This window comes from Mesoplodon mirus (genome assembly GCF_964341445.2).
Source record: "Mesoplodon mirus genome assembly, chromosome: 18".
Lineage (NCBI taxonomy): Eukaryota > Metazoa > Chordata > Mammalia > Artiodactyla > Ziphiidae > Mesoplodon > Mesoplodon mirus.
Window position 1 is genome coordinate 48,835,732 of NC_138994.1, and position 26,163 is coordinate 48,861,894.

The following is a 26,163-nucleotide window of genomic DNA, read 5'->3' on the forward strand; positions in this document are numbered from 1 at the left end:
TTGCTCTTTAGTGTGTCTTCGTTGATCAGATTCCTTCACCACTTCCAGAGCCACTTCATCCATTAGGCATGGCAGGCTATAACCCTACAGGTTGTGAACTTTGTAAGGGCCTGCCAAAATGGTTGAAGCGTGAAAACTTCATCAGCTTCAAAATACAAGAAGAAGAAAATAGCAAAATTGAAATTAATAAGTGCCAATGTGCGCACATTGTAATAGATGTGATAGGATACAGATCAGGACCTCCAAAAATAAGAATATCTAAGACCCAGGTCTTAAAATGGCTCTGCCAAGGTAACTATAAACTGAAATCTGGACTCTGGTGAGATGACAGGGTAGGGCCTCTCTCCAAAAGTGATAAGACTGGTAAGACTTTGGCCAGGGGTAGCCTAGAGATCTCAAGTTTCCTTTATTTTCTTTCTTCCCTCCTTTGACCAGACTGACCTTCCCACTGACTGAAAAACTAGACCTCGGATAAGTGAATTCACCCCTCTGGGCCTCACTGCCTCCACTGAAAATGAGATGTTTGGACTAATCTTTAGATCTGTGATTCCCAAAGTGAGGAATGCAAACGTTGCTGGTGTGCAAGAGGATTTTAGGAGGTATGGAAACATTTTTTATTTTGATAATTAAATATTTATTTCAGTGTGTATTAGATTAAAAAATATAACTAGCCCTCAAACTTGTTATTTCACCAATATTTTACTTCAGCTATAGTAGGGGTTTTTTTTGGGTTTTTTTTAAAAGAAGATGTTGGGGGTAGGAGTTTATTAATTAATTTATTTATTTTTGCTGTGTTGCGTCTTCGTTTCTGTGCGAGGGCTTTCTCTAGTTGTGGCAAGCGGGGGCCACTTTTCATCGCGGTGCGCGGGCCTCTCACTATCGCGGCCTCTCTTGTTGCGGAGCACAGGCTCCAGACGTGCAGGCTCAGTAGTTGTGGTTCACGGGCCTAGTTGCTCCGTGGCATGTGGGATCCTCCCAGACCAAGGCTTGAAGGCGTGTCCCCTGCATTAGCAGGCAGATTCTCAACCACTGCGCCACCATTGAAGCCCTATAGTAGGCATTTTTAAATGTTTAAATGAATTGATTTAAAGAAAAAATAATCAGATACCATAAACAATCGGCCTTGGGTGTGGCCAGAAGTTTGAAAGTAATATGGAATATACGGACTGATGTTTGGGAAACAAGGCACTAATTTAGTTCCTTAAGTGAATGTTTTTCGAACTCCATGAGAAAGCCTGGAGCTGTGACATCAATTTAGTGGATTGTAATCAGCATTTTTCTTATTAATGAAATAAAAATAGAAAAATATAGAATATATCAGAGTGTTCACACATAGTAAAGGTAAGAATTGCTTTGTGAAACTTTTCTGTATTGTCACAGTGTAAAATATGTTAATATTGAGAGTCACTGTCCAGAAAGTTGGAGAAAAGTGCATCCTGTGAGTCCGTGACCATCTTTGAGTTTGTGCCATGACAGACAGTGGACAGCAGAGGTCAGGCAATCCCCGCACTGCAGCAAAGGCTGATCCTTAGCCCAGCAGAAACCTCAAGGGAATGCCAAGCGGCGCAGAGGCCTGACGCCAGGCCTGAGGTGACAGTTGTTAACAGAAAATCCAGCTCATTGGCCTTCAGGGGTGACCACTACTGAGAGCGACCAGAGCTCCACGAGCACCCTGGTCCTCCCCTACAGCGGGACACTCCAGGTGGCACTGCCGCAGCCACTTCCCGTCTTCCATCCCTAGATTGCATTCTCATCTCTGGACTTGCAGACACCCTGGGGATGCTTCAGTGTCTAGTGTTTCTCAAAGGCCCTGTGATTCAGGATTGGGCCCTAGCCGTGTTCATCTTGGAAACTCAAAGTATCTTCATGTTGTGTGCCCACACTGATTTAAGGGAACACTCTCGTGTTTCACATTCCCTTCGCCTTGATTAATGGAGAGCACCCAACACACACTGAGCACTCACTCTCCCCCAGGCACCGTTCAGAGCACTCCTGCTTTCCTCACATCTGCATGAGGTAGATCAGAACACTGGGGCATAGAAAGGTTAAGTGATTTACCCCAGGTTACCAGCTAGGAGGAAGGGGAGCCAAGCCCCAAACCCAGGCTGGCTCCACTGCTTGTGCTCTTCGCCACTTGGGCGTGTGCTCTTAGCCACTAGCTTTTGCTGTGCTCTAAGAGAGGGCTAGAGAGCCTTCCCAAAGTCTCTTCCTGCTCTTCCCAGTGTCATATCCAGTGGCCTCTTTGGTCCACATCTTCCCTGACCCTTCTGTAGCATTTGACCCCAAGGACCATCCCCTTCTGGAAATTTTCTCCCCCATTGGCTTCCATGGGCCGCACTCTGGCCCCGTCTTCTTTCACTGAGTCCTCTCCTTGCCCCTGAAACCCTGCGGATATCAGTGGTCCCCAGAGTCCTTTCCTCAGCCTTCTTTTCTCGCTGTGCATACCTCACCCCAGCACTCACGGTGCCAGCTGCTGCCTGAGTGCTGACGGCCTCCCCCCGACCTCTCTGCTGAGCACCTGGCCTGGACATCTTGCTCGTGATGGCCTAGGTCATCTTCTACTCAAAATGTCCCAAACCGGCCCATCTGCCTCCTGTCCCAACTCCACCCCATAAGTTTGGGCATATTCCCACGCGCCTCTGCCTGCGTTTCCTCAGTGAATAACGTTATCTGCCCAGCAGCTGGGCAGAAATCTGTTACCTCTGACTTCTCACTATTACACCCTCATACAAGTCAGTCCAATGGATCTATCTGTTTTGTCTCTTGAGACGAGCCATTGCCTTAGTTCAGAGTTTTGTCACCTCTCTGCCTGGTTTTCCTTTTCTCTCTTCTGATCCATCTCCAACACGCTACCAAAATTATGTTTTGTGAAACACATTTCACTCTTCGTTCCCCTCTCCCTCAGACACTTTCAGTGCTTCTGCACCTCCTATGCTACGCCTGGCCTGGCCTTCAGTTCTCTGGCATCTCTGCCTCCAGGTCCCTCTAGGCACTCTGTGCTACAGCCGCTTTGTGCTTGTACTCACTCCTAAAAGCGCACTTTCTGTGACCTGTTTCCAACTTATGCTGGGACTCCAGCGCCACTCCCTGAAGGAACAAGAGGAGGAACATAGGAATGGGAGAAGGTGAAACCAAAGCAGCTGCAGGACCTGGTGTTCTGTGAGGACGATACACCAGGTGTGGCTTATCCATTGTCCTTGTGTGACCAAGTGGGCACTTCTGGATGAGGGTGTGTCACGTACCAACGCCCTGTCAAGCACATTAGTGTGCAGGGCCTGTGTCCAATCCTGAGACCTTTAACTCAAGGCAGGAGCCTGGCTGTGATGCAAGAGATGCTATGATTCCCAGGAACCAACATCATGACCAGGCCAGGCTCCCCACTGCCTCTTTGATCTCACCTCCTATCACTCCCCTTACCCCCAATTCCTTTTCACTTTATTTGCCTTCATGCTAATCCTTAAATATGCCAAGTTTATTCCTGCCTCAGGGCCTTTGCAGTTTCCATGTATGCTGCCTAGAATGCTCTTCCCCAGATTTTTTAATGATTTGCCTCTTCACATCATTTAGGTATTACATAAAATATTCATTTTACTGATTAAATACCCCCAACCCTTATTTCACATTTTTCCGTAGCACTTACCACAATGCAAATTTATTTTATTTGTTGCTGGTTTACTGTCTGTGTTCCCCACTGGGAAGGCAAGGACCCTGACTTGTTTGTCACTATATCCCCAAAAACCTGTAATGGCACCTAGCACAGACCAGGTGTGTAATAAGTGTTTGTGGTAAACATGAGTGAGAGAATGAATGAATGGTCAGGATGAATTTCAGGACCCTCAGCAGTTTGGGCTCAGACTGAGACTGCCACTGCCCTCTGTCAGTCTGGGCAGGATTGGCTGGTGCTGAGCCCAGGTCTTTGGTAGGCTCAAGGGTGAGGAACTGGGGGAGGCCAGGTGAACTCTCACATTTACCCTCGGCCCTCTGATGATCCTTCTACCAGGTAAAATCCTGCCAGTCCTCAAGGCCCTGCTCCATTTCCACCTCCCCAAGGAGCCTTGCCTAGTCTTCCATCCCACCCTGAGCCCACTTCCTAAGTGTTGTCACTCCCCACTGCAGCTTTCTCTTTTTACGGCACCCATGTGATTGCTCTTTAAATTACTCCTCGTTGTTTACTCCTGTCTCTCCCATGAGATTGAAAGCCCATCAAGGACAGGGACTATCACAAAGCCTCTTTGTGTTCAGTAACTATGCCTAGACCGAATGAACAAGGTTAGGTTTGTCTGGACACAGGCATGATCACTGAATGTTCTCAGCCCCTGTAAGGCAGGACATCCCCTGGCAGTAAGCAGGGGGTGTAGCTTCTCTAGAGCACAATTAAGGGCACACTTGGAAAGCCATACAGACTTTGAATAAAGACAGAGTTGTTTGGTGACAGACGCTCACTCATATACTCTATGGTCGTTTCCCCTTTTTTTTGGGGGGGGGGTACGCGGGCCTCTCACTGTTGTGGCCTCTCCCGTTGCGGAGCACAGGCTCCGGACGCGCAAGCTCAGCGGCCATGGCTCACAGGCCCAGCCGCTCCGCGGCATGTGGGATCTTCCCAGACCGGAGCACGAACCCGTGTCCCTGCATCGGCAGGCCGACTCTCAACCACTGCGCCACCAGGGAAGCCCTCCCCTTCTTTTTATTCACCCATGATTTACTAAAATCCCACCCAGTGATTCTGAGATGGCCTCCAGGAGCTAGGGGAAGACGTAAACGGGAAGATTCAAGTTCAGAATCAGACCTGTGCCTACCGTTGGGGCAGGCCAGGAGGGGTGACCCCACCATCCCTCCCTCCCTTTGCCTTCAGTCTGTTATAAATTGCCTTCACGCCGTGATGCTTCACCTGGGAGTCCGGACTTCAGCTGGCTTAGATTGCTGTGCTTGCAAATGCCAAGGCACTTCAGAGCCTGCAAAATCACATTATCCCTTTTCTTAAATGAAGATCCAACTCTACTATGTCTGTTCTGGTTTGGCTTCTTGGTCATAACCTTGGAGTGACTCAGCGGGCATCACCCAGACTCCCTGGGGCCACCAGAGTGAGCTGGCCAGGTGGGCAGCCTCAGCTGAGGCTGTCTCCCAACCAGTCTGAGGTCTGCGGATTAGGCTTCATGGTTGGAGAGCTCCAGACAGAGAGCGGCAGGGTAGGTCCCTTGGGAAGACAGGAGTGTGTCAGGAGTCAAGGAGCACCTTTCACCAGCTATGGTGGGCCACCCAAGCATCCAGGTGGCTGTTTTATGTAATTATTACTTTTTATGTACAGATAGTTTTATTTTTGTTTATTTGCACATACTATGGTCTTCGTATTCCCTATTTGCAAAAATATTCACAGCGGCCATACTATAGCATGTTGGACATATGGATAGCACTGCACTCATCATGTTTCATGTGCAAAGCTGTTATTTTTCTGTTGAATTATTTCCTTGCAGCCCATTCCCAGGAGTGGAATTACCACGGGAAATGGGATGAACGTTCAAATAGCTCTAGAGCCGTATTGCCCAATTCCTTCCCTAAAAGGCTGTGCTAATTTACGGGGCCACTGACAGTGTGTTTAAGCAGCTTTTTCCACAGCCACGGGAGCATGAGATGTTACCATTTCCTTAATGTGTGCTAATTTAGGAGGTGTGGAGTGGCACATTGCTACTCCAGTGTGCGTTTCCCTGACTGCATCGAGGATGAGCCTGTTGTAGGTACTGGTCCACTCTTGCGATGGCCTTCCTGCTGCATCACCGGCCCCGTGTGTCTGTCTCTCCCCACCTCCCTGCCTCTCACTGACTGAGTGTCGGCCTCATTCTCTAAGCCTGTCTGTCTCGGTCTTTCAGCCTCTGAATCCTGTCTTTCTCTGGTTTCTAACTGGGCAGACATGTAGCTGATTTGTGAAGGTCCTAGACGAGCCCTGACAAGCTGCTGGCTGGACCTGGACACTGGCCCCTGGCCTCTGAGGCCTCCCTCCCCAATGAACTCAGACAAAGCCCTTCCTTCCAGCGGGGGCTCATCTGGGCTGACCTCCCGAGAAACGGCTGGTAATGACCAGGCTGTCCCTCAGTGATCTCCTCCAATGATCTGTTCCAGGCTCTCCGGCCTCAGGACAACTCGCCAAACAGACCTGCACGTGCTGGCAGTTGGGAATGTGTGGTCTGATAGAGCCAGTGAGTGGGGCCCCCAGAGTCCAGACGTGTGGACAGCAGAGGGGCCCACAACGGTGACAGCAGCTTGACCTGCCTTCCTGCTCCAGTGAGCCCCTTGCCGAAGTGGCAGAGAGAGCTCACCTCTCAGGCAGAAAGCCCACTTGGCCCCAAGTGGATAGGGAGCCCCCAGCACTCCATAGTGTGGCAGGGACAGGGGGCTGGCACACTGCTCCACTTCCAATGGCCTTGAAGGTTCATGGGCACTTGGGAAGATTTCAGAAAGGCAGCTGACCGCAAGGGAAGCTGTGCAAGTGCCCTGGATGAACCCCCGTGATTGGTGGGTTGCTGAATCCAGGCTCCGGACCTGCCTGCTGCCACTTGTCACGGAAGCAGACAGGCCTTGAGAGGTTGGGCTCCTGCAGTCACCTCTCAGACTCCATGGATGGTCCTAGCACATTAGAATCCAAGAGATTGTTAAAAGCCAGACAGGAACTCAAACATCAAGTTTTCTACCCTTTCATCTAATATTCTTAACACTCAGCTGTTTCTTTTTTTTTTAATTAATTAATTTATTCTTGGCTGTGTTGGGTCTTTGTTGCTGTGCGCGGTCTTCCTCTAGTTGCAACGAGCAGGGGCTGCTCTTCGTTGTAGTGCGAAGGCTTCTCACTGCGGTGGCTTCTCTTGTTGTGGAGCACGGGCTCTAGGCACGCAGGCTCAGTAGTCATGGCGCACGGGCTTAGTTGCTCCTCGGCATGTGGGATCTTCCCGGACCAGGGCTCGAACCCATGTCCCCTGCATTGGCAGGCAGATTCTTTTTTTTATCTCCTTTTTTTTTAACATCTTTATTGGAGTATAATTGTTTTACATTGTTGTGTTAGTTTCTGCTGTATAACCAAGTGAATCAGCTATACATATACATATATCTCCATATCCCCTCTTGCAGTCTCCCTCCCACTCTCCCTATCCCATCCCTCTAGGTGGTCACAAAGCACCGAGCTGGTCTCCCTGTGCTATGCAGCTGCTTCCCACTAGTTACCTATTTTACATTTGATAGTGTATACATGTCAATGCCACTCTCTCACTTCGTCCCAGCTTACCCTTCCCCCTCCCTGTGTCCTCAGGTCCATTCTCTACATCTGCGTCTTTATTCCTGTCCTGCCCCTAGGTTCTTCAGAACCTTTTTTTTTTTTTTTTTTTGTAGATTCCATATACATGTGTTAGCATACAGTATTTGTTTTTCTCTTTCTGGCTTACTTCACTCTGTAAGACAGACTCTAGGTCCATCCACCTCACTACAAATAACTCAATTGCGTTTCTTTTTATGAGCTGAGTAATATTCCATTGTATATATGTGCCACATCTTCTTTATCCATTCATCTGTCAGTGGACATTTAGGTTGGTTCCGTGCCCTGGCTATTGTAAATAGTGCTGCAATGAACACTGTGGTACATGACTCTTTTTTTTTTTTTTTTTTTTGCTGTACGCGGGCCTCTCACTGCTGTGGCCTCTCCCGTTGCGGAGCACAGGCTCCGGACACACAGGCTCCGCGGCCATGGCTCGCGGGCCCAGCCGCTCCGCGGCATGTGGGATCTTCCGGGATCGGGGCACGAACCCGTGTCCCCTGCATCGGCAGGCGGACTCTCAACCACTGCGCCACCAGGGAAGCCCCATGACTCTTTTTGAATTATGGTTTTCTCAGGGTATATGCCCAGTAGTGGGATTGCTGAGTCATATGGTAGTTGTATTTTTAGTTTTTTAAGGAACCTCCATACTGTTCTCCACAGTGGCTGTATCAATTTACATTCCCACCAACGGTGCAAGAGGGTTCCCTTTTCTCCACACCCTCTCCAGCGTTTATTGTTTGTAGATTTTTTGATGATGGCCATTCTGACCAGTGTGAGATGATACCTCATGGTAGTTTTGTTTGGGTTTTTTTGAATTTTATTTTATTTATTTTTTATACAGCAGGTTCTTATTAGTTATCCATTTTATACATGTTAGTGTATATATGTCAATCCCAATCTCCCAATTCATCCCACCACCTCACTGCAGTTTTGATTTGCGTTTCTCTAATGATTAGTGATGTTGAGCATGCTTTCATGTGTTTGTTGGCAATCTGTATATCTTCTTTGGAGAAATGTCTGTTTAGGTCTTCTGCCCATTTTTGGATTGGGTTGTTTGTCTTTTTGTTATTGAGCTGGCAGGTGGATTCTTAACCACTATGCCACTAAGGAAGTCCAACACTCAGCTTTTTTAAAAACTCTTATTATATAAGAAATGCATGCCCATTCTTAAATATTTGAAAAATACAGAAAACAGTAAAGAAGGAAATGCAATACTACAGATTCATCAAAGATAACTGCTGTTATATTTCCACCTCAACATTTTTTCCTATGGTTGTGTATATTTTTGTTATCACCGAATCATATAGTATATACAATTTTGTATCTGCTTTATTCACTTTAAATTAGATATAAGTATTTTCAACATAATGAAATATTGTTTTTTGGGGGGTTTTTTTTGGCTGCATTGGCTCTTCGTTGCTGCGCACAGGCTTTCTCTAGTTGTGGCTAGCGGGAGCTACTCTTTGTGGTGGTGCATGGGCTTCTCATCACGGGGGCTTCTCTTGTTGCAGAGCACGGGCTCTAGGCGCGCAGGCTTCAGTAGTTGCAGCACCTGGGCTCAGTAGTTGTGGCTCACGGGCTCTAGAGTGCAGTCTCAGTAGTTGTGGCACACGGGCTTATTTGCTCCGTGGCATGTGGGATCATCCCGGACCAGGGCTTGAACCCGTGTCCCCTGCATTGGCAGGCAGATTCTTAACCACTGCGCCACCAGGGAAGTCCCGAAATATTCTTCATAAACACTTTTAATTCCTGAATAAGAGTTTTGAGTGGACACACCATAAATACCTACTATTATCCAAATGTTGGGCATTTATGTTTTTCATTTTTCAAGAATGTAAAAACACACTGAAAAAAAAAAGGTTAAGGTAAACATCTTTTAAGTATAAATCTTTGTCCACAATTTGAATTTTCCCTTAGATTAAATTCATACTCATAGGGGTATAAACATGTTTTTAGTCTTTCTATTTTGCTTGCCAGAAAGGTTGAACCAATAACACATACCTAAAACAAACAAACAAAAAAAACACATGCTTATCTCACTACACACAGCTACATGAAGAAATATCATTTTTTAAAAAATTTACTTATTTGAAAGGCAGTGAGTCTGTTGCTTCCTTTTAATAGATAAACTGAGACTCAGTGAGGAAAAGAGACCTGCCTGGGGTCACCCCGGGAGTGTGTTATCTCATTCCATCCTTACAACTTACGATGGTGGGGAGCTAAAGCACACAGATGGGGTAACCTGCCCGGTCTCTCACTCAGCACGTGAGACGTGGAGCCTGAGTTTAATCCTACACAGTTGGAACCTAAGGCCCTTCACCTCTGTTCTGTACTTCACCTCTGTTCTTTGGCTGTTCTTCGTTCCCAGATATGATGCTGAAAGGTGGTTTGGGGCCAAGACCTGAAAGGACTTGGAGTTTGGATTTACCCTATAGACAGAGGGGCACCATTAATGGGTTCTTACGCCTCAAGACTGTTTTACAGAGACGTTTCTGGTAGACTGGCTGGGGGAGGCTGGCAACAGGGAGGTTGGTTGTGGAGGTGCAGCACACAGATAATGTGAACAGCAAAGAGGCCTGCACAGACCCATGCGCACGTGGGCTTGTGGGTTATGGGCCGTGGGCAGTCGGGAACATTAGGGGTCTGGGGAGGCCTCCTCCTGTGCCCTTTTCACTGGGCAAGGGCCATTTTTATCTGCTACATGTCAGGCAGAACCTGTGCCAACGGCCAAAGACTCCACCTCAAATCTAGCAAATAAGAGAGAGGGTGGTATGGATTACGTTATATTTAAAACAAGCCCACACAATGCCTGTAATTTTTTATTCTGACTCCGTAATTATAACTCAAGACCAGTCAGATCATAGTTATCCCCACACCGACTCGCTGTTGAGACACATTGAATTAAAGGCTTTGCTGCTTCTCCAGATTCTATTTTAGACGCCAAGCACTGTCAGGTAACCGGCCTTTCACAAGGCTCGTCTTGGTGGAGCCCCTCTCAGGGCAGCCTGCACGAAGGCCAGGTCAACACTGGGCTCTTGAAAAGACCACCGATACTTGTGATGCTTTGCCCAACCTGAGCCTCAGGCCTGAGCCAGGGGCGTGGAGAGCTGAGGGAGCACCATCCTTGGAGCAGGCCAGCCTCCCTTGGTCAGGCCCACCTCAGAGCCTCTGCACTCTAGAAGATTCCTGAATGCTGCTCTCCCCCAGACCCTGACCAGGGTCCCAGGGTCAGATAGGCCAAGCCCTGGCTATTGGGCACAGTTGTCACAGATAAGCTGGCATTGCCATTGCCCATAGGGACCTAATTTAGAAAAGACGAGAAAAAGGAAACCAAAGGAGCACAAGCCAGCTGGGCTTACACAGGCAGCCCCTGTGACTAACCAGACCTAGGCTAATTAAGGCCCCCTCCCCATCTTGGGATCCACCAAAGAACACCACCTCTCAGCCCCACGAAGACGCCCCTGACAGAGCAAGAGTGGGGTTGGGTCCCTCCTCACAGACCTGGAGCCCCACTGCCCCTTCCTCCACGTGGCCCCCCACACCCAGTCCTGCCTCCAGGGAACACTGTTGGGGAGATAGGCTAGCTCCCGTTTATCCATAAACTGCAGGCAGGCCTGGGCTCTGTCGGAGGTCCTTCACATGTACCATCCCATTTACTCACATCTCGTAATCATCGCTTTAGACATGAGGAAATGGAGCGCGGAGAGGTAAAGTGTGGGTCTGCAGGCCACCCAGTCCACATGTGAAGGAGTGGGAGCTGGAACCCACTTGTCAGACTCCCCCAGATCACACGGCTCGTCCATAGGCAGCTTGCCTGAAACCACCAGGCCTGCTCCCAGCTGCTGCTTGGTGGTTTCACACCCCTGGCAACTTGCTAAGCACTTGGGCCCAAGAAAGCCCAATCCCAGTACCTGTCTTAGCACAACTTTCTGCAGCACACGGCTCCTTGCCTCAGCCAGCTCCTTGCAGAGACCCTTGCTCTCGTGTCCCACAGAAAGAACGGACAGTTCCTTCCTCAGGCCTTTGATGCATCTTGTACTTCTATTTTGACATTTAAGACATTATTGTCACCATTCACATGACTCTCCTACTAGACTTCTCGGGGGCAGGGCCTGTGTCCTGTCTCTTTGTTACTAGTTTGACACCTGGCACGTAGTGGCTGCTTGCTGTTTGTTTTTTGTTTTGTTTTTTTGGGGTTTTTACATTTATTTATTTTTGGCTGTGTTGGGTCTTCGTTGCTGCGCACGGGCTTTCTCTAGTTGCGGCGAGCGGGGGCTACTCTTTGTTGTGGTGCGTGGGCTTCTCATTGCGGTGGCTTCTCTTGTTGCGGAGCACGGGCTCTAGGCGCGCGGGCTTCAGTAGTTGTGGTTCACGGGCTCTAGAGCGCAGGCTCAGTCGTTGTGGTGCACGGGCTTAGTTGCTCCGCAGCATGTGGGATCTTCCTGGACCAGGGATCGAACCTGTGTCCCCTGCATTGGCAGGCAGATTCTTAACCACTACGCCACCAGGGAAATCCCTGTTTGCTGTTTGTTGCAAGAAAAAAGGAGAGTCTGAAAAACTATTCATCCTTCAAAACTATGCCTAGGATAGATCCTGGGAAAGCTTTCCTGATTCACACAAGCTGAGTTAACCCCGTCTGCTCCTATACAATCAGTAGGAGGATTGTTTACTTGGGTACACCTTTGGGGGCAGGGACAGAACCCGATTCTTCCCTGTGACCCTGCCTCTCAGCACAGAGCAGGCATCTAGCAGGGGTCAGTAAATGTAGAACTGAATTGCTCTTTGCTTCAGAGTCCCAGATAAAGGGCACCATGACCTGAACCAGCCAGCTGCCCAAGTCACCCGGCTGAAACCACCGAGGGCTGGCGTGCCAGGGATGTTTGCTGAGCAAGGGAACACTGAAATAAGACCTAACTTTAAAAAAGAAACACACCCAATAGGTGTTCTATTTCTATGAAAATCAGCTCTGTTTTTAGGTAACTGCCATCCCACCTCACCTCCCCACGGTGGGCCCTGCCTTCCCACAGGGCCCTTCTACACCCCACCCGGTAATCATGGCCTTACCTGCCCCCATCCCCTCCCCTGTTTGCTCTCTGGGGTTTCCCTCGATTGCAGGGTGCAAGCTTCCAGACGCCCCAGAGGCCTGTCTCATGCCGGCCCCAGACTCCGTCCCTCCCTCCCTGACCTGCCCTTGTCAGGGCCCAGGCCTTGGGGGGGTGGGAGAGGGGCAGGGCAGGGAGTCAGCCCCTTAACTGAGCCAGAGCAGGGCAGCTTCACAGCTAGGGGCACAGGAGCCAGGCCGTGCTCCTTCCAGGTCTCTGTCAAGCCAGCAGGGCCCCATTCCCTAGTTCAGACAAAACTCGAGGTCTGCATGGCGCAGTGAAGAGAACGGGGCTTTGGTGTCAGGCTCGCGGTGCTGGGCCTGGGCCTGGTCCTGGCTCCTCCTCCTCGGCTGCCAGCATCTAGGCAGGTCGCCTACCTCCCACCCTCTCCCAGCTTCAGACCCCTCCCTGGGCAAACAGAGCTGGACCTGCTGCACGGGTCTGCTGAGGGCCACGCCATGATGAATTTCTTGCAGGGTGAGAAATTTGGATTGGAGAGCAGCAACTCCATGCTTCCTGTGTGCTCATCAAGAATCAAGCTCTGGGGACTTCCCTGGTGGCGCAGCGGTTAAGAATCCACCTGTCAATGCAGCAGACACGGGTTCGAGCCCTGGTTCGGGAAGATCCCACATGCCGTGGAGCAGCTAAGCCTGTGAGCCACAACTACTGAAGCCCACATGCCTAGAGCCCGTGCTCTGCAACAAGAGAAGCCACCGCAATGAGAAGCCCACGCACTGCAACTAGAGAAAGCCTGCGCAGCAACGAAGACCCAACGCATCCAAAAATTAATTAATTAATTAATTAATTAATTTAAAAAAACAATCAAGCTCCAGGCACCCCAGCCCTGTTCTGTGAGCCTCCTTCTGGCTTATCCTCACCTCCTCCATCAGCTCCTTTGTCCCAGAGTCCCACTAGAGCCTTAGGGAGCACCCCACTCTCTGGCAAGGTTCCTGCTTCTCACAGAAGGCCAACAGGGTGAGGGACCCTCAATACCTTGGCAGCTCCCCCCAGCCTCCAGCCAGATTCTAGGAAGAGACCAGGGCAAGCCTGAGGCGGGGGCTGGGGCTGAGGCCCACCGTCCTGGGAAACTTGTGAGCCTCCCTCACAGCTCGGCACTCAGGCAGGCATCCAACTACCCACAGCTGCGGTTTCCAGAGAGCCGGGCCTCCCACCGCAGGGACAGTAAGCTGAGAAGCACTGGAGCTATAAATGTGAAGTGGTGAACCATGGGACACTGCCGCAGCCCCACAGCAGGCAGGAGCCTGCCCCCACCCCCCCAGCCTCCCTGCCTCCCAGCAAGCTTCAGGCCCCGCCAGGCCTCTGAGACAGCCCAGGCCTGTCCACCAGCTCCGCTTTGGGCTCTGAGCAGGGCTACTGCCCCACTCCCACCCTCAGGAGGTCCCAGGCACAGTGTAAGGCCCAGCTGGGGGCAGGGCAGGCAGGACACCACACAGCACTTTGTACACCAGCGGTCAGGACCTCTGATCTCACCTCACAAGCATCATCTTATTTTATGTTGACTTATGCAAAAGGAGGGGGGCCTGTAATTGTTTTGAAGCTTACTGCTTCTAAAGGTCTCACTCCTCCCCCCGGGTGGTACCGAGTCACAGCTTCAGATCCATCTGGAGGCTACCTTGGGCACAGTCAAGGTGACCTTGGGGTGGGCCTGGGGCTCGTGTGGTCTTGATGGGCATCCTCATAGGCCATGCCAAAAAGGAGACCCTGGGAGCGGCAGTGATGCCTGATAACATAAGAGCAGCCCCTTCACCAAGTGCCCGCCCTGTGCCCAGCCCAGAGCTCTCAGACCATAGAAGGGTCATTGTTTCACAGGCGAGAGACCACACGCAGGGAGGAAGTCCGGAGCTCGGCTGTGCCTCAGGTCTCACCACCACTCCCACACTTCAGACCTGGGCGGGAGTGCAGTGCAAGCTGGGGAGCAGGGGCCCATCTGGAAGGGTCTGGGGAAACAGAGAACAGGAAGGAAGCCCCCTCTTTCTCTCCTCTCAGAGCCTGTCAAGGACAGACCTCTTCTCCGACACCCCTACTCTGCTGGACAATCTGTCCCCTAGCACAGGCCCCTCCTGTTAGGCTAGGGAGCTGGCCAGGAAAGGTAAAGTCACCCTCAGTGTGTCTGTCACCTGCCCCACACGAGAGCTCAGAGGTGAGCCCTTGGGTCTCTGGGGAGGCCCCACACAGTGGGATTGTCTTGAGTGATATCACTTCAATACCCCTTAGCTGGCGCCCCTCAGGGAGGTGGACAGAGATGGATACCTAGGGAGTGCCATCAGCCACAGTGGAGGCCCTGCCAGAAGGAAGCACTCTGGGCTGGGTGATGGGCAAGAGAGACAGCGAGGGCTTCTAGACATGACCCCAGGCCCAAGGGTCACTGGCCAGGGAAGCAGCTGGCAGCCTGTCCTCACCCCTTTTGAGTCAGGTATTTTGGCTTCCCAAGTCCACAAATGGGGAAAAACAGGCTGGGCAAATGTTTACTGCAAAAAACATTTAGTATTTCTTATTTGTAAGAAACTTGAAAACTTTACAGGAGGACATAAAAGTTTAATATATGGAAAAATAACATTTTGTTGTGTAGCATGGATCAATATTATAAAGATGTCATTTCTTATCTAATCTATAAACCTATTCTGATTCATTTAGTCATCTAATATATATTGAGCCATTACTGTGTACCAGGTGTGTTCTAGGCACAGGGAATACAGGATTGAACGAAACAGGCAAAAATCCCTGCCTTCGTGGGGCTTACAGTCTTAAAGATAGGAGAGATAGACAAACAAAATGAAGAACTAAAGAAGTAAATTTTATAGTACGCTAGATGAAAAATGCAATAGAGAAAAATCAAAGACATTATAGAGAGTGTGGGGTGGGTGGGGAGATATAATTTAAAACAGCCTGAGTAGTAGTAATATTTGAGCAGAGATTTAAAGGAGGTGATGGGGCAGGAGTGTACTTGGTGTGCTCTAGGAGCAGCAAAGAGGCCTGTGTAGTTAGATCAGAGTGAGTCAGTGGTTCTTAGACATTTGGGGATGCCTGGAGACATTTTTCATTGTCACAACGAGGGGTGGGAAGTGCGGGGTTGCTGCTGGTCTCCGGTGAATAGATGCCGGGATGCTGCTGAACATCCTGCAGTGCACAGACAGCTTCCTACAACAAAGATTTATTTGGTCTGAAATGCCAGTTGTGCTGAGGTCAGGAAACCCTGGAGAGTGAGGCAGAGTAGCAGAGAGATAGTCAGAGAGGTAACTGCCAACCAGGGTTTTTTTGGAACTAGAGAAGCTGATTCAGAAATTCTTATGGAAACATATGTGATGATAGCTGGGGGCAGGAGGTGGGGAGGATTAAAAAGAAGAATAAACAGAGTTTTACCATATTTTAGCATACATTATAAATATTCTTATGACAAATGACTAATTTCCTTAATATATAAAGAGTTCTTATAAGTGAATAAGTAAAGGCCTTTTTAAAAAACTCTTAAAATAGGAAAAAAGGGGTTTACCCCCCAAAAAAGGATACACAAATGGATTATAAATATGTGAAAAAATTATAAATGTTACTTGCAATTTAAAGAAATGAGAATGAAAATCATGAGATAGCATTTTGCAACTATCAGAGTAGCAATGATTGAGAAATTTGATTATATACAGAGTTATTCAGGATATGTGAGAATATGGCCTCATGCACAGTGCTTGTTTTTTTTTTTGGCTGCATTGGGTCTTCGTTGCTGCACGCGGGCTTTCTCTAGTTGCGGCGAATGGGGGCTACTCTTCGTTGCAGTGCGTGGGCTTCTCATTGCGGTGGCTTCTCTTGTGGAGCACAGGCTCTAGGCGCACGGGCTTCAGTAGTTGTGGCACACGGGCTCAGTAGTTGTGGCTCACGGGCTGTGGAGTGCAGGCTCAGTAGTTGTGGCACACGGACTTAGTTGCTCCGCAGCATGTGGGATCTTCCCAGACTAGGGCCCGAACCCGTGTCCCCTTCATTGGCAGGCGGATTCTTAACCACTGCGCCACCAGGGAAGTTCTCATGCACAGTTCTTGAGAATATATATTGGCATAGCCTTTTTGGAAAGTAAGTTGGCAATATCTGTCCCAGATTTTTTTGGGGGGTAGGGGGGCCGAGGCGCCACACAGCTTGTGGGATCTTAGCTCCCCAACCAGGGGTGGAACCCGGGCCCTCAGCAGTGAAAGTGCAGAACCTTAATCACTGGACTGCCAGGGAATTCCCCTCTGTCCCAGATTTAAATACATATACGTTTTCATCCAGCATGCCATTCTAGGCAAGTATTCTACTCACGTACGTTTACAAAGATTTAAGTAGACACGTTTATTACAGTCTTAGCAAAAGATTGGAAATGACCCAAATGCCCATCAACAGGGGTCTTGTTTATTATGCGGTATACACTTACAATAGAATACTATGCAGCTTTTAAAAAGACTGAGGCTTACTCCTAGGCACACAGCCCAGAGAAGTGAAAACATATGTCCACAAAAAGACTTATGCAGAGAATTTTATAACAGCTCTATTCAGATAGCCCTCAACTGGAGCAAACCTAACGCCCATCAAAGGAGAATAAACAAACTGGCATATTCATACAATGGAACACTACTTAGCAACGACGATAAAAGGAATGAATGGATACACGCAACAGGAATGAATTTCTAAAGCATTTTGTTGCACAAAATAAATCAGACACAAGAGTAGGTACTGTATGATTCCATTTACATGAATTTCAACAGGCAAGACCAACCCATGCTGACAGAAATGAGTACAGTGGTTGCCTCAAGAAGGTGCAGCTTCCTGGAAGGGGCAGGAGAACCTTCAGGGGTTAAGGAGATGGAAATGAGGCGTTGCTTACACCTTTTATACAGTTGTCTAAATCACTGAATTGTACACTTAAGATCTGTGCAATTCACTGAATTTAAGTTTACCTCAGTTTATAAACAAAATTGGGAATTCCCTGTTGGTCCAGTGGTTAGAACTTGGTGCTCTCACTTCCGGGCCCTGGGTTCAATCCCTGATCGGGGAACTAGGCTCCCACAAGCTGCGGAACAGCCAAAAATAAAAAATAAAAACAAAATTAACTATTGAATGGGGAAATAAAGTCAAACTTAATATGTCCTGAAATGGAATGATCTCCACATAAATTAAGGGGGAGGGGTGGAAGCAAGGGCAGAAAATGTGTACAGTTTGCTCCCAGGTGTGATAAAGAGGACACATACCTATCACATAAGCTTGTGTGCAGTTGGGCCTCTGTATCCTCGAGTTCTGCCTCTGCAGATTCAACCAACCACCATGCAGGATCTCAGATACGGGGGTGCCGACTGTACTAGGCCATCTTATACAAGGGACGTGCGCATCCGCAGATTTTGGTACCCTCAGGGGTCCTGGAGCCGACCCCTGCGGGCTGACTGTATATGTAACATGTCTGGAAGGACATGTAAGACACTGTTGGGCAACGGTTGCCTTTCTGGAAGGGCCTGGAGGCCTCAAGGTCTAAAGTGGAGGGACAAGTCTCAATACTTTTTTGTACTGTTGGAATTTTTTCACTGTGTTCGTGGTAACTTTTTAGATATAAACACTAGTTAAAATTTCTTGATTGGGTAACAGGGTGTTCTGAGGTTGAATTGTCATATTTCTCTACCCTTGATAGCTGGAAGCAGGGACATAAATGCTACTCCAACACTGCCAGCAGGGGGGGGTGCCTATGTCTCTGAGAGCAGGAGTGGGCATTTGCACAAGCATATCAGGGAAGCGCCTGGAAGGTGTTTCTGGGGCAGGGAAGTGAGAACCTGAATCCTGGCTCAGGACACCACAGGACATAAACTGAATATCTATCTGAGCACAAGGATTTGGGCAGGAAATGATAAGCTTTCTGTTGGAGAATGTAAAAAGCCATCCTATGATGTGGAAGATTTATCATGATGGAATTTTTTTTTAATGTGAAAAGAAGCTGCTTTGGTGGGTTGAAAGACAAGGCTTTTAAGAGGATGTGGGACCAGGGGAGAGAGTACCCCAGAAAAAGGAGTTCTGAGCTAAGAATAGGACTTCCAGGTGTAATTTTTAACCAGACAGTCCAGCATTTGGTCTTTATTTCCACAAACGAGAACATGCCATCAAGGGTCCTACCAGGGAATGTCCATATTCATTTTGAGAATTGGACTCTGTGCTAGTGAGCTGACTCCCTGCTTGAAGTCCAGAGCAAAAGTTTCATTATCCATTATTCTTGTGTGTAAGGGATGATGGGGAGGAAGGAAGACTTTTCCTGTCCCAGGGAGATGCCCTGCTCACTGGCTTTGCCAGAGGAGGCAGTCCAGGTCTTTCTCTAAGGAAGTCCTCAGCTCAGAGGGACAGGGAAGGATCCCAATTCCAGGATCAAAGGATAAGGAACCCTGGAACGCATGGGATCCTTGTGGAGTCATAAGTCCTTGGCAAAACAGTTCAGAGAGCAATCCTGGTCAGGATTATGTGTTCAGCTAACCTTGGGCCCAAATGTCTGATGTATGCTAAGAAGAAAGAAATCAAGGGTCTTGGGTAGAACCTCTTTACAAAATATGAGGCAAAATATCAATGGGGAAAAGGTCTCAGGGCTTTCGGCAAATGGCTAAGACCCAGATGGGAGCAGGGAGTGGGCCATGTAATAGACTTTAAGCCAAGACATCATGGGGATGTGGCAGGGGCTGCATCTGGCCCAAGCAGATGAAGGGTCAGTGGGGTAAGGGTCTTCATGACTCTGGGGAAAGGCCCTTACAGATGCTCTAGTCTGGCCCCTTCCTGATGGAAACTGAGGCCCAGAGAGTGGACTGACTTGTTCAGTATCTGACGTCAGGACTGAGCTTGGTCCATGACTCAGACTCTAGCCTCCCAATCCAGTGGTTCTCCTGGAAGTGGAGGCAGAGGTGAAGCCCTTGACCAAACACATACTCTCTTCCTACCTAGGAATGTGTTTCTACTGAATTCCATGGAAAGGGAGCCACTCAAGTAGCCTGGAGTGAGGGCAGCCCTCTGAAAGGGTCATAATAGCAGACACTGGTTCATCACCGACCCAGCAGCTCCCCCTTTTCTTCCCCTGCCGGAAGCCATATTTTGTAGTAGGTGAAAACCTCTTGATTTCAGGAAACATAGGCCAATTTCCCACGCCCAAGAAATGAGTCCTAATTGGTCTCATGGTATTCTAATTCCCCTTTGTCAGTGATTGGCTTAAGAGTGGGCATATGATCTAGTTCTGGCCAACAAGACATAAAGGGAAGATTGTAGGGCCTTCTGAGAGAGCTTTTGCTTTTCTAATAAAAGGGAAAGATGCAGTAGGCTCCATCATGCCCCCATCTCCCACACCTTCCTTCCTGCCTTCAGTGCAGATGTGTATATAGTATGAGGGTCAAGCATGACAGTAGAGGCATAGCACCCTTAAGATAGCAAAGTGGACGATCAATCCCAAGTCTTTGGTGGCCCGAGTGAGCTGCTGGACCAGTGCCAGCAACCGTCTACCTCCAGACTTCTTGTTAAGTAGACATTAAATGCCCTTATGATTTAAGCTGCTGTTAGCTAGGTTTTCTCCTACTTGCAGCCGAAAGCAATCCTGATCGGCACTGGCCATAAATGTTAGTGCAACTCCAGCCAACTTCAAGAGACACTGTTTAGAAACAGCCCTTGGTCAGCCTCCTCAACCTTGGGATCTGTTCTCCTGAACCCCCGCCCAGCTTTCTTGTCATCCCTCAACCAGATGGAATCCCCCCGCTTCCACCCACCCCACCACATCCTCCCCCATCAGCCTGGCCAGTCCTACTCATCCTTCATTGCCCACGTTGGATGACCTTCACTGACCTTGCTCACTACCACCAGGCATACATCTAATTGACAATACTGATCAATCATTTATTTACCAATCACACTTGTGGTGGCCTGCTGTGGATTAGCCATAGGGCCAGCACTGGACCCAGCAGGCAGTGCAAGTCCTTGGGAGCCCTCACTGGTGGGGCAGACACATCAACAGCGGCAGTGTAGGGAGTAGTGATAGAGGGGTGGGTCGGTTTTATCTTGGCAGGGGAGCAGGTAGCCATTTCCATACTGCTCTCTCCAACCAAAGGCTTTATTTCTCTGGGCAAAGACCAGCCCTGTCTGTTCCAGGACTGACCTAAGCCCATCTCAGAGGAGGCAACAGAAAGGGCTCTTGTGAATGATCCCTGAGCAGGCAGGGCCTTGGGGTAGATGTGCTCTTGGCCACCCACCTTTCCCTACCGTACCTGTAAGGCCAAGGCCCTTAATGGCTAGAGGAAGCAGCAGTGGACATGGCAGCAGAAGACCCAATTTGGAACCTTAGCCACCACTAACTTGATTTGTGACTTTGGACATGACGTGGCCTCTCTGAGCCCCAGTATTAATGAAAGACAGAGGAGGTTAATAATGCCTGCCTATCTTGCAGGCTGCTGCAAAGACTGAATGAGATAACTGTCTGATGCACCAGGGCCAGGGAGGTCTGGCACACTGGAGGTGGGCAGTAAGTGTTCATTCATCCACCTGCCTGCCCACCCCCACCCCACACACAGCAGAAAGCCGGAGACAGCGCCGTGCACCTTCCATGGGAGACAGACTGGGCGCTCAGACATCATCCCACCCAAGGAACCAGGTGGTGTATGCTTGGTCCTCGGGTGGGGCATGGGGGTTCCTTGGGTTCCCAGGCTTTCTCCTGCTCTGAAAAATACCATCAATGGAGCAGCACAAGAAGGAAAGAAAATTGGGTTGGTGGGTAGGAGAATAGGATTCTCTCATGTGTCTCACAGGTTGTTCTGAGGGTTCCCAGGCCACTCTGGAGTCTTTGTCCAGCAAGTTCAGATAGATTCACTCATGGGCAGGGGCTGTCTGCTCAGGGACTGCCGGGCACTGCTTGTTCTCAACGATGCTCTGTCAGCAGCCGGCTAGACTGCCAAGACCAGTCAGCAGAGGGAGGCTCTCCCCAGAGGTGCCCAAACTCTGGCATGACAGACAAACCCTGAAGGAACCCTGCTTTTGGTGGTTAACAGGTATTCCCTCTGGGTCTGCAGGTGAGGGAGGACCTAGACCTCTGCCTGTGGCCCCAAAGGAGGCCATCACTGCCCATACTTGGAGTGTGATCCCAGCTGTCGTGGGGCAGGAAAAGCATCTCCCGGAAGAGCCAAACTGACCGGCCTGGGAGAGAAGGGGCGGATTCCAGCAAATGTCGTCCAGACAACAGAGGGGCCTAGGAGCCGGAGGAGGTGCCCCACAGAGCTGGGAAGGGGGTCTAAAGTGTCAGTTCAAACGGAGCGGGACCCGTTAGTGGGGCGCTGCAGGTGGCGTCATCCGGAAGTTATCGACTCAAATCCCTCATCCTTTGGCGGTGGCACCATACTCCTGGTGGTCCCAGGAGGCTCTGATTCCCACTCGCTCCAGCAGCGGAAAGCTGCCCAGGACCGGACGTTTTGTCCCCGGGCTGGATTGTCCCTTCCGAGTGACAGGAGGGATCTGAGGCAGCCCAAGGTAAGCTGGGAGAGACACAGGCTCTGGAAGGTTGTTTTCTCACCTCCAGAGCTGGGATCTGATTGCCATTTAGATGACAAGAGAACACCAGAGCCCAGCCATGGGGCCAGCTCGAGGCTTAGTGGGGGTGGGACCATGCCCGTCCCAGAGATGATGGCAGGCCCCCAGGAAAGATGGATGCCAGCAGCCTTATGGGAGGCTCCCTTCACTTCCGAGCCTGGCCTCCAGACACCCGTCCCCAGCTGAGACCCCAGGTGTGGCGGAAGAGGTGGCCCGTTGGCTGGGTCTCCGTGGGGTGTGGGCATCATGGGGTCACCTTGGGGCATGAACCCCAAAGCTCTGCTACAAGTTGTAGTGGAAGGTTCGGGTGTCCTCAGAAGGGCAGGGGCCTTGGGCGTGGTCTTGCGGCTCTTCCTGAGTCTCAATGTGCTGTCACATTAGCCCAGTCAGGGAAACTGTCCAAGTCAAATATGACCCGTCCCCAGGTGTTGACGGCCAAAAACACACAGGTGATCCCAATGACGTTCATTATTAGTCCTGTTTTCATCTGGAAAAAAACAGGGTCAGAGTCAGCACCCTCGGGTCTGCCAGGCTGTCAGAACAAAGGTGAATGGGCCTAGGGAACCAGCACTCTGGGAGAAGGGAACAAAGGCTGTTTGCTGGGCCTCCCATCCCCAGGCCAGGCCCTGTGCTCACCCCACCCCCCAGACAGAGCAACTTCGTGTCCAGTAAGAATCACCACTGCTAAAGCAGCCTGGGAAACAGGCAGGACAGGTGGGCTCTTCAGGCCCATTGGGACGTTTGGAAAACTGGGCCTCAGGGAGGTGAGGGAGTTACTGGAGGGGCCCGGGTCTGACTCCAGGTCCAGCGCTCACCCCAGCACCTTCACCGTCCCACAGGCACGTGCTGGCCTTTCTAGGGCCTGCTCTGCGTTCTTTGGGTGCTCACTAACCATTGCTTTCACACCCTGTGGCAGATTTTTCACTGGGGATTGGAATTGAGTTTGCAATTCCTGGTTTCTGGGACCCACCCTCTGTGTGAGAATGCTCCATGGAGTCCCAAAGATACCCAGCAGAGGCTCTGAGTTAACTAACACCTGACTGGGCCGAGGGAGGGACCTGCCTTCCTGGCCTCCCCTGTTTGCCCACTTGCCTCTCCCCATTCTGGAGCTGCAGAGCCGCCCTCCTCCCACCGGAGGCTGGGATAAAGCCAAAGCAGAACTGAAGAGTTCCTCCTTTGGCAGCATTTGTTTCCAAGGCAGCATCTCCTCCCAGGCAGTGGTGTCTCTCCCCCTGCCTGCTTCCATGTCTGTAGACACCTCTGTCAATCTCTTTGGCTGTCATTAACATTTCCCCTCATCTCAGCCTTGCCCCTCCTGACTGTCCTCACGGGTTCTTACTAGATTGTGAAGTCCATCTTGTCCATGTGGGACTCCCACCCTCACCCCTTCCAAGTGCTCAGTGAAGGCTCCCCTGGTGGCTGCTCGGGCACTTCCAGGTGGGAGATTCTGTAACCCACCTCTCAGCTTTGGGAGACAGAACAGTCTATGAAATAAGAGATCATGTCAAAACAGAAGAAAAAAGCTGCATATAAATGCAAATAATGAGTTAGGTCTGGACATTTGGTCCCAAACTGTTTGACACCACAGGTCATTCATAAATGGGGCATCCCTCATGACAAAAGCATCATAGCTGATAGGAGTGAATAAAAGCGGCTGCGTTACCATGTCGGAAACCTTGAGGTGTCCATAGGAAAACACGATGGCATTAGGTGGGGTGGCCACGGGCAACATGAAGGCAAAGGATGAAGTCAGGGTACAGGGGATCATGATGTACAGCGGGTTGAGGCCAATGGAACGTGACTGGGGAAAAACACAGCGCTACAACGTCACAGATGCAGAAAACAGAAGCTCCCGGGGACCATCACTCTGAACAGCTTTTCCCTAATGTACTGTGTACATTCCCACCTCTGTGCCTTTGTCCTGCTGGCTCCTCTACCCTTTGCCACATCTGGATGATAACCCTGCTGGACCCTGAAGGCTAAACTTACTGGGAAGCCTTTCTGAACCCCCTCAATTCACTCAACGTATACTTCTTGGGCACCTACTATGTGCCAGAGACCATGCTGGGCGCTCCTGCAGCCCATGTGTGCACATGTCTGTCTGTCTGTCCTGACACAGAGAGAGCCTAGAGGGCAGGGACCACATCTCTCACCTGTGGGTGTGCCTCTGTATGTATGTGTTTTTATATACATTTGGGATCATTTTGTGTATGAAATTTGGTATCCATCTGTTTAAAGCTTAAAATTCAGCCACATCTAGCACAGAGTAGACAGATGTTCATAAATATTTGTTGAATGAATGAATGACATAATAATTTGTAATGTTTGTCAATATCAAAATTAATAATCTATCACGCAGATCTCCTTGCACATGAGAGCAGACACACATGCAGAGACGTTCAGTGCAATATTGTAACAGCCAAACACACAGGAAACAGACTCAACAGCCATCAATAGCAGGACGGTCAAATAAAATGCATATATACAAACAATGGAATAGTTTGCAGCTGAAAACAAGAATTGAGTAGGTCGTATGTGCTAACAATGGAAGGATCTCCAAGATATATGATTAGATTCAATAAGGTGCAGAACAGGACCATGGAATAATGCCATTTGTTTAAAAGGAGAGTGTTTGTGTCTGTGTGTGCATGTGTAATACGTCCAGAAAGATACCTAAGGAATTAATAACAGGAGTTGTCTCTAGGGAGGAAGCTAGAGCGTAAGGGTCTGTATACTCTTTGGTATTTTAGACATTTTCTGGCTATGTGTATGTATCACATTTTCAGCTTTGAAAATTATGTGTTCCCATTTTATGAAATACCCTTCAGGACTGTGATTTTTTTTAAACGGCTTGATAGTATTACATTGTATGAATATATGATAACTTATTTCACCAATCCCTGCTATTATGGAAGTATTTTTATAACAAATAATTCTTTGATGTGCATCTTTATAATATAAGCTTGTAGGCATCTCTGATGATTTTCCTAATACAGATTCCTGGACATAAAATTCCCAGAGTCCGGTGTAATCTCTTAGCAGTTGGGTTTTTTTAAATCCTTGTCACTTTATTTTCACAAACCTTATATGTTAAACCTTTCTATGCACAAAATATAAATATGTACATAATATTTTTTTTACCAGTGGCCTCCAATTTTCTTTATTTTCACCACTATCAGGAAAGTATTTTAGCATATACTTTTAATGTAGGGGGTTTTATTATAACATATATACATGTATCACTGTATTGATATATTCTAAACCATAGGAAAAAATAAATATTTTTTTTATTGGAAAAAAAAAAGATTCCCAGAGTGAAAGGGTATGAGCAGGTTTCAGGTTATGGTTCCCATGGGTAAACAGGTCTCTGAAAAGGCTGCGCCAGTTACACTCCCTCTAGGAGTAACTGAGAGGAACCAGGCTGCTTCCTGGTTTCCCCATGGTGTATGCACCCCATGTGCCTCTGTGACCCAGCTGGGGGGTCACCACCTTCCCCTTGCCTGCAGGTGGGTGCTGAAGCAGGAGTGTGAGGTCTGTGTGGAATCTAACTCGGGGCTTCGGATTCTAGAAAAGCTTGTTTTAGAAGGGCCTGGCCACCCTCTCAGGTGAAGACCCCCATTTGACTAGTGTCTGGAGGTGACAAAGCCAGGCCTCTGCTAGGGGAAGGAGTCCTCACTATGGCACGACCAGCATCAGAAGACGTTCTTCGGCATCTTTTCGCCCTGGGCAGCCTGCTTAGGGGAGGGGGAGATGGGCCACCTTGCTCTTTCTAACACTTCCATCTTCTCTTGGAATAAAAGGAGAAAATCACTTGGGTTTGCTTTTTATACACGTGGACACCCTGGCAACTGAATGAAAATTTACCAACTTCAATCCTGTGTTGAGGCCTTTGTAAGTCTGTCCTCCCAACTCCAGAATGACAGCCCCAGCCTCTCCCCGGCTCATTTTGCATCTATAGAGGGTTTTCATAGGCCTCATCCTTCTTGACCCTCAGCACAAGAGTAGGGGAAAGAACTCGAGTGACGGGTTTGAGGATCTCACAACTTGAACTCAGGTCTTCTGACTCCAAACCTCGGGCTCTTTCTGTACCACCTTGAGGTTGGTACTGCCAAATGATGAGTGACAAAAGGAAATGCAAGAGAAGGTCACAGTCGAGCTTCCTGTAAGCTCTGCTTTCTTCTTAGTCCCAATTCAAAAACATGC

At 49.3% G+C, this 26,163-nt stretch overlaps 1 protein-coding gene across 8 annotated transcripts in view; it reads right to left on the bottom strand.

Moving 5' to 3' along the window:
• Positions 1-15,989: 15,989 nt before the first annotated feature.
• The window catches only part of SLC13A5 (solute carrier family 13 member 5), a 31,067-nt gene continuing 20,893 nt past the window's right edge, over positions 15,990-26,163 (bottom strand). For 2 of the 8 annotated variants that reach the window (XM_082604077.1, XM_082604081.1), the window contains one exon: positions 23,359-23,761. In XM_082604077.1, the coding sequence (XP_082460203.1) occupies positions 23,465-23,761 (297 nt within the window). In that variant the 3' untranslated portion in view covers positions 23,359-23,464. Of the gene's footprint in view, positions 26,066-26,163 lie in introns of all 8 variants that reach the window. The other 6 variants (XR_014291927.1, XM_082604080.1, XM_082604078.1 and 3 more) reach the window with 6 other exon arrangements.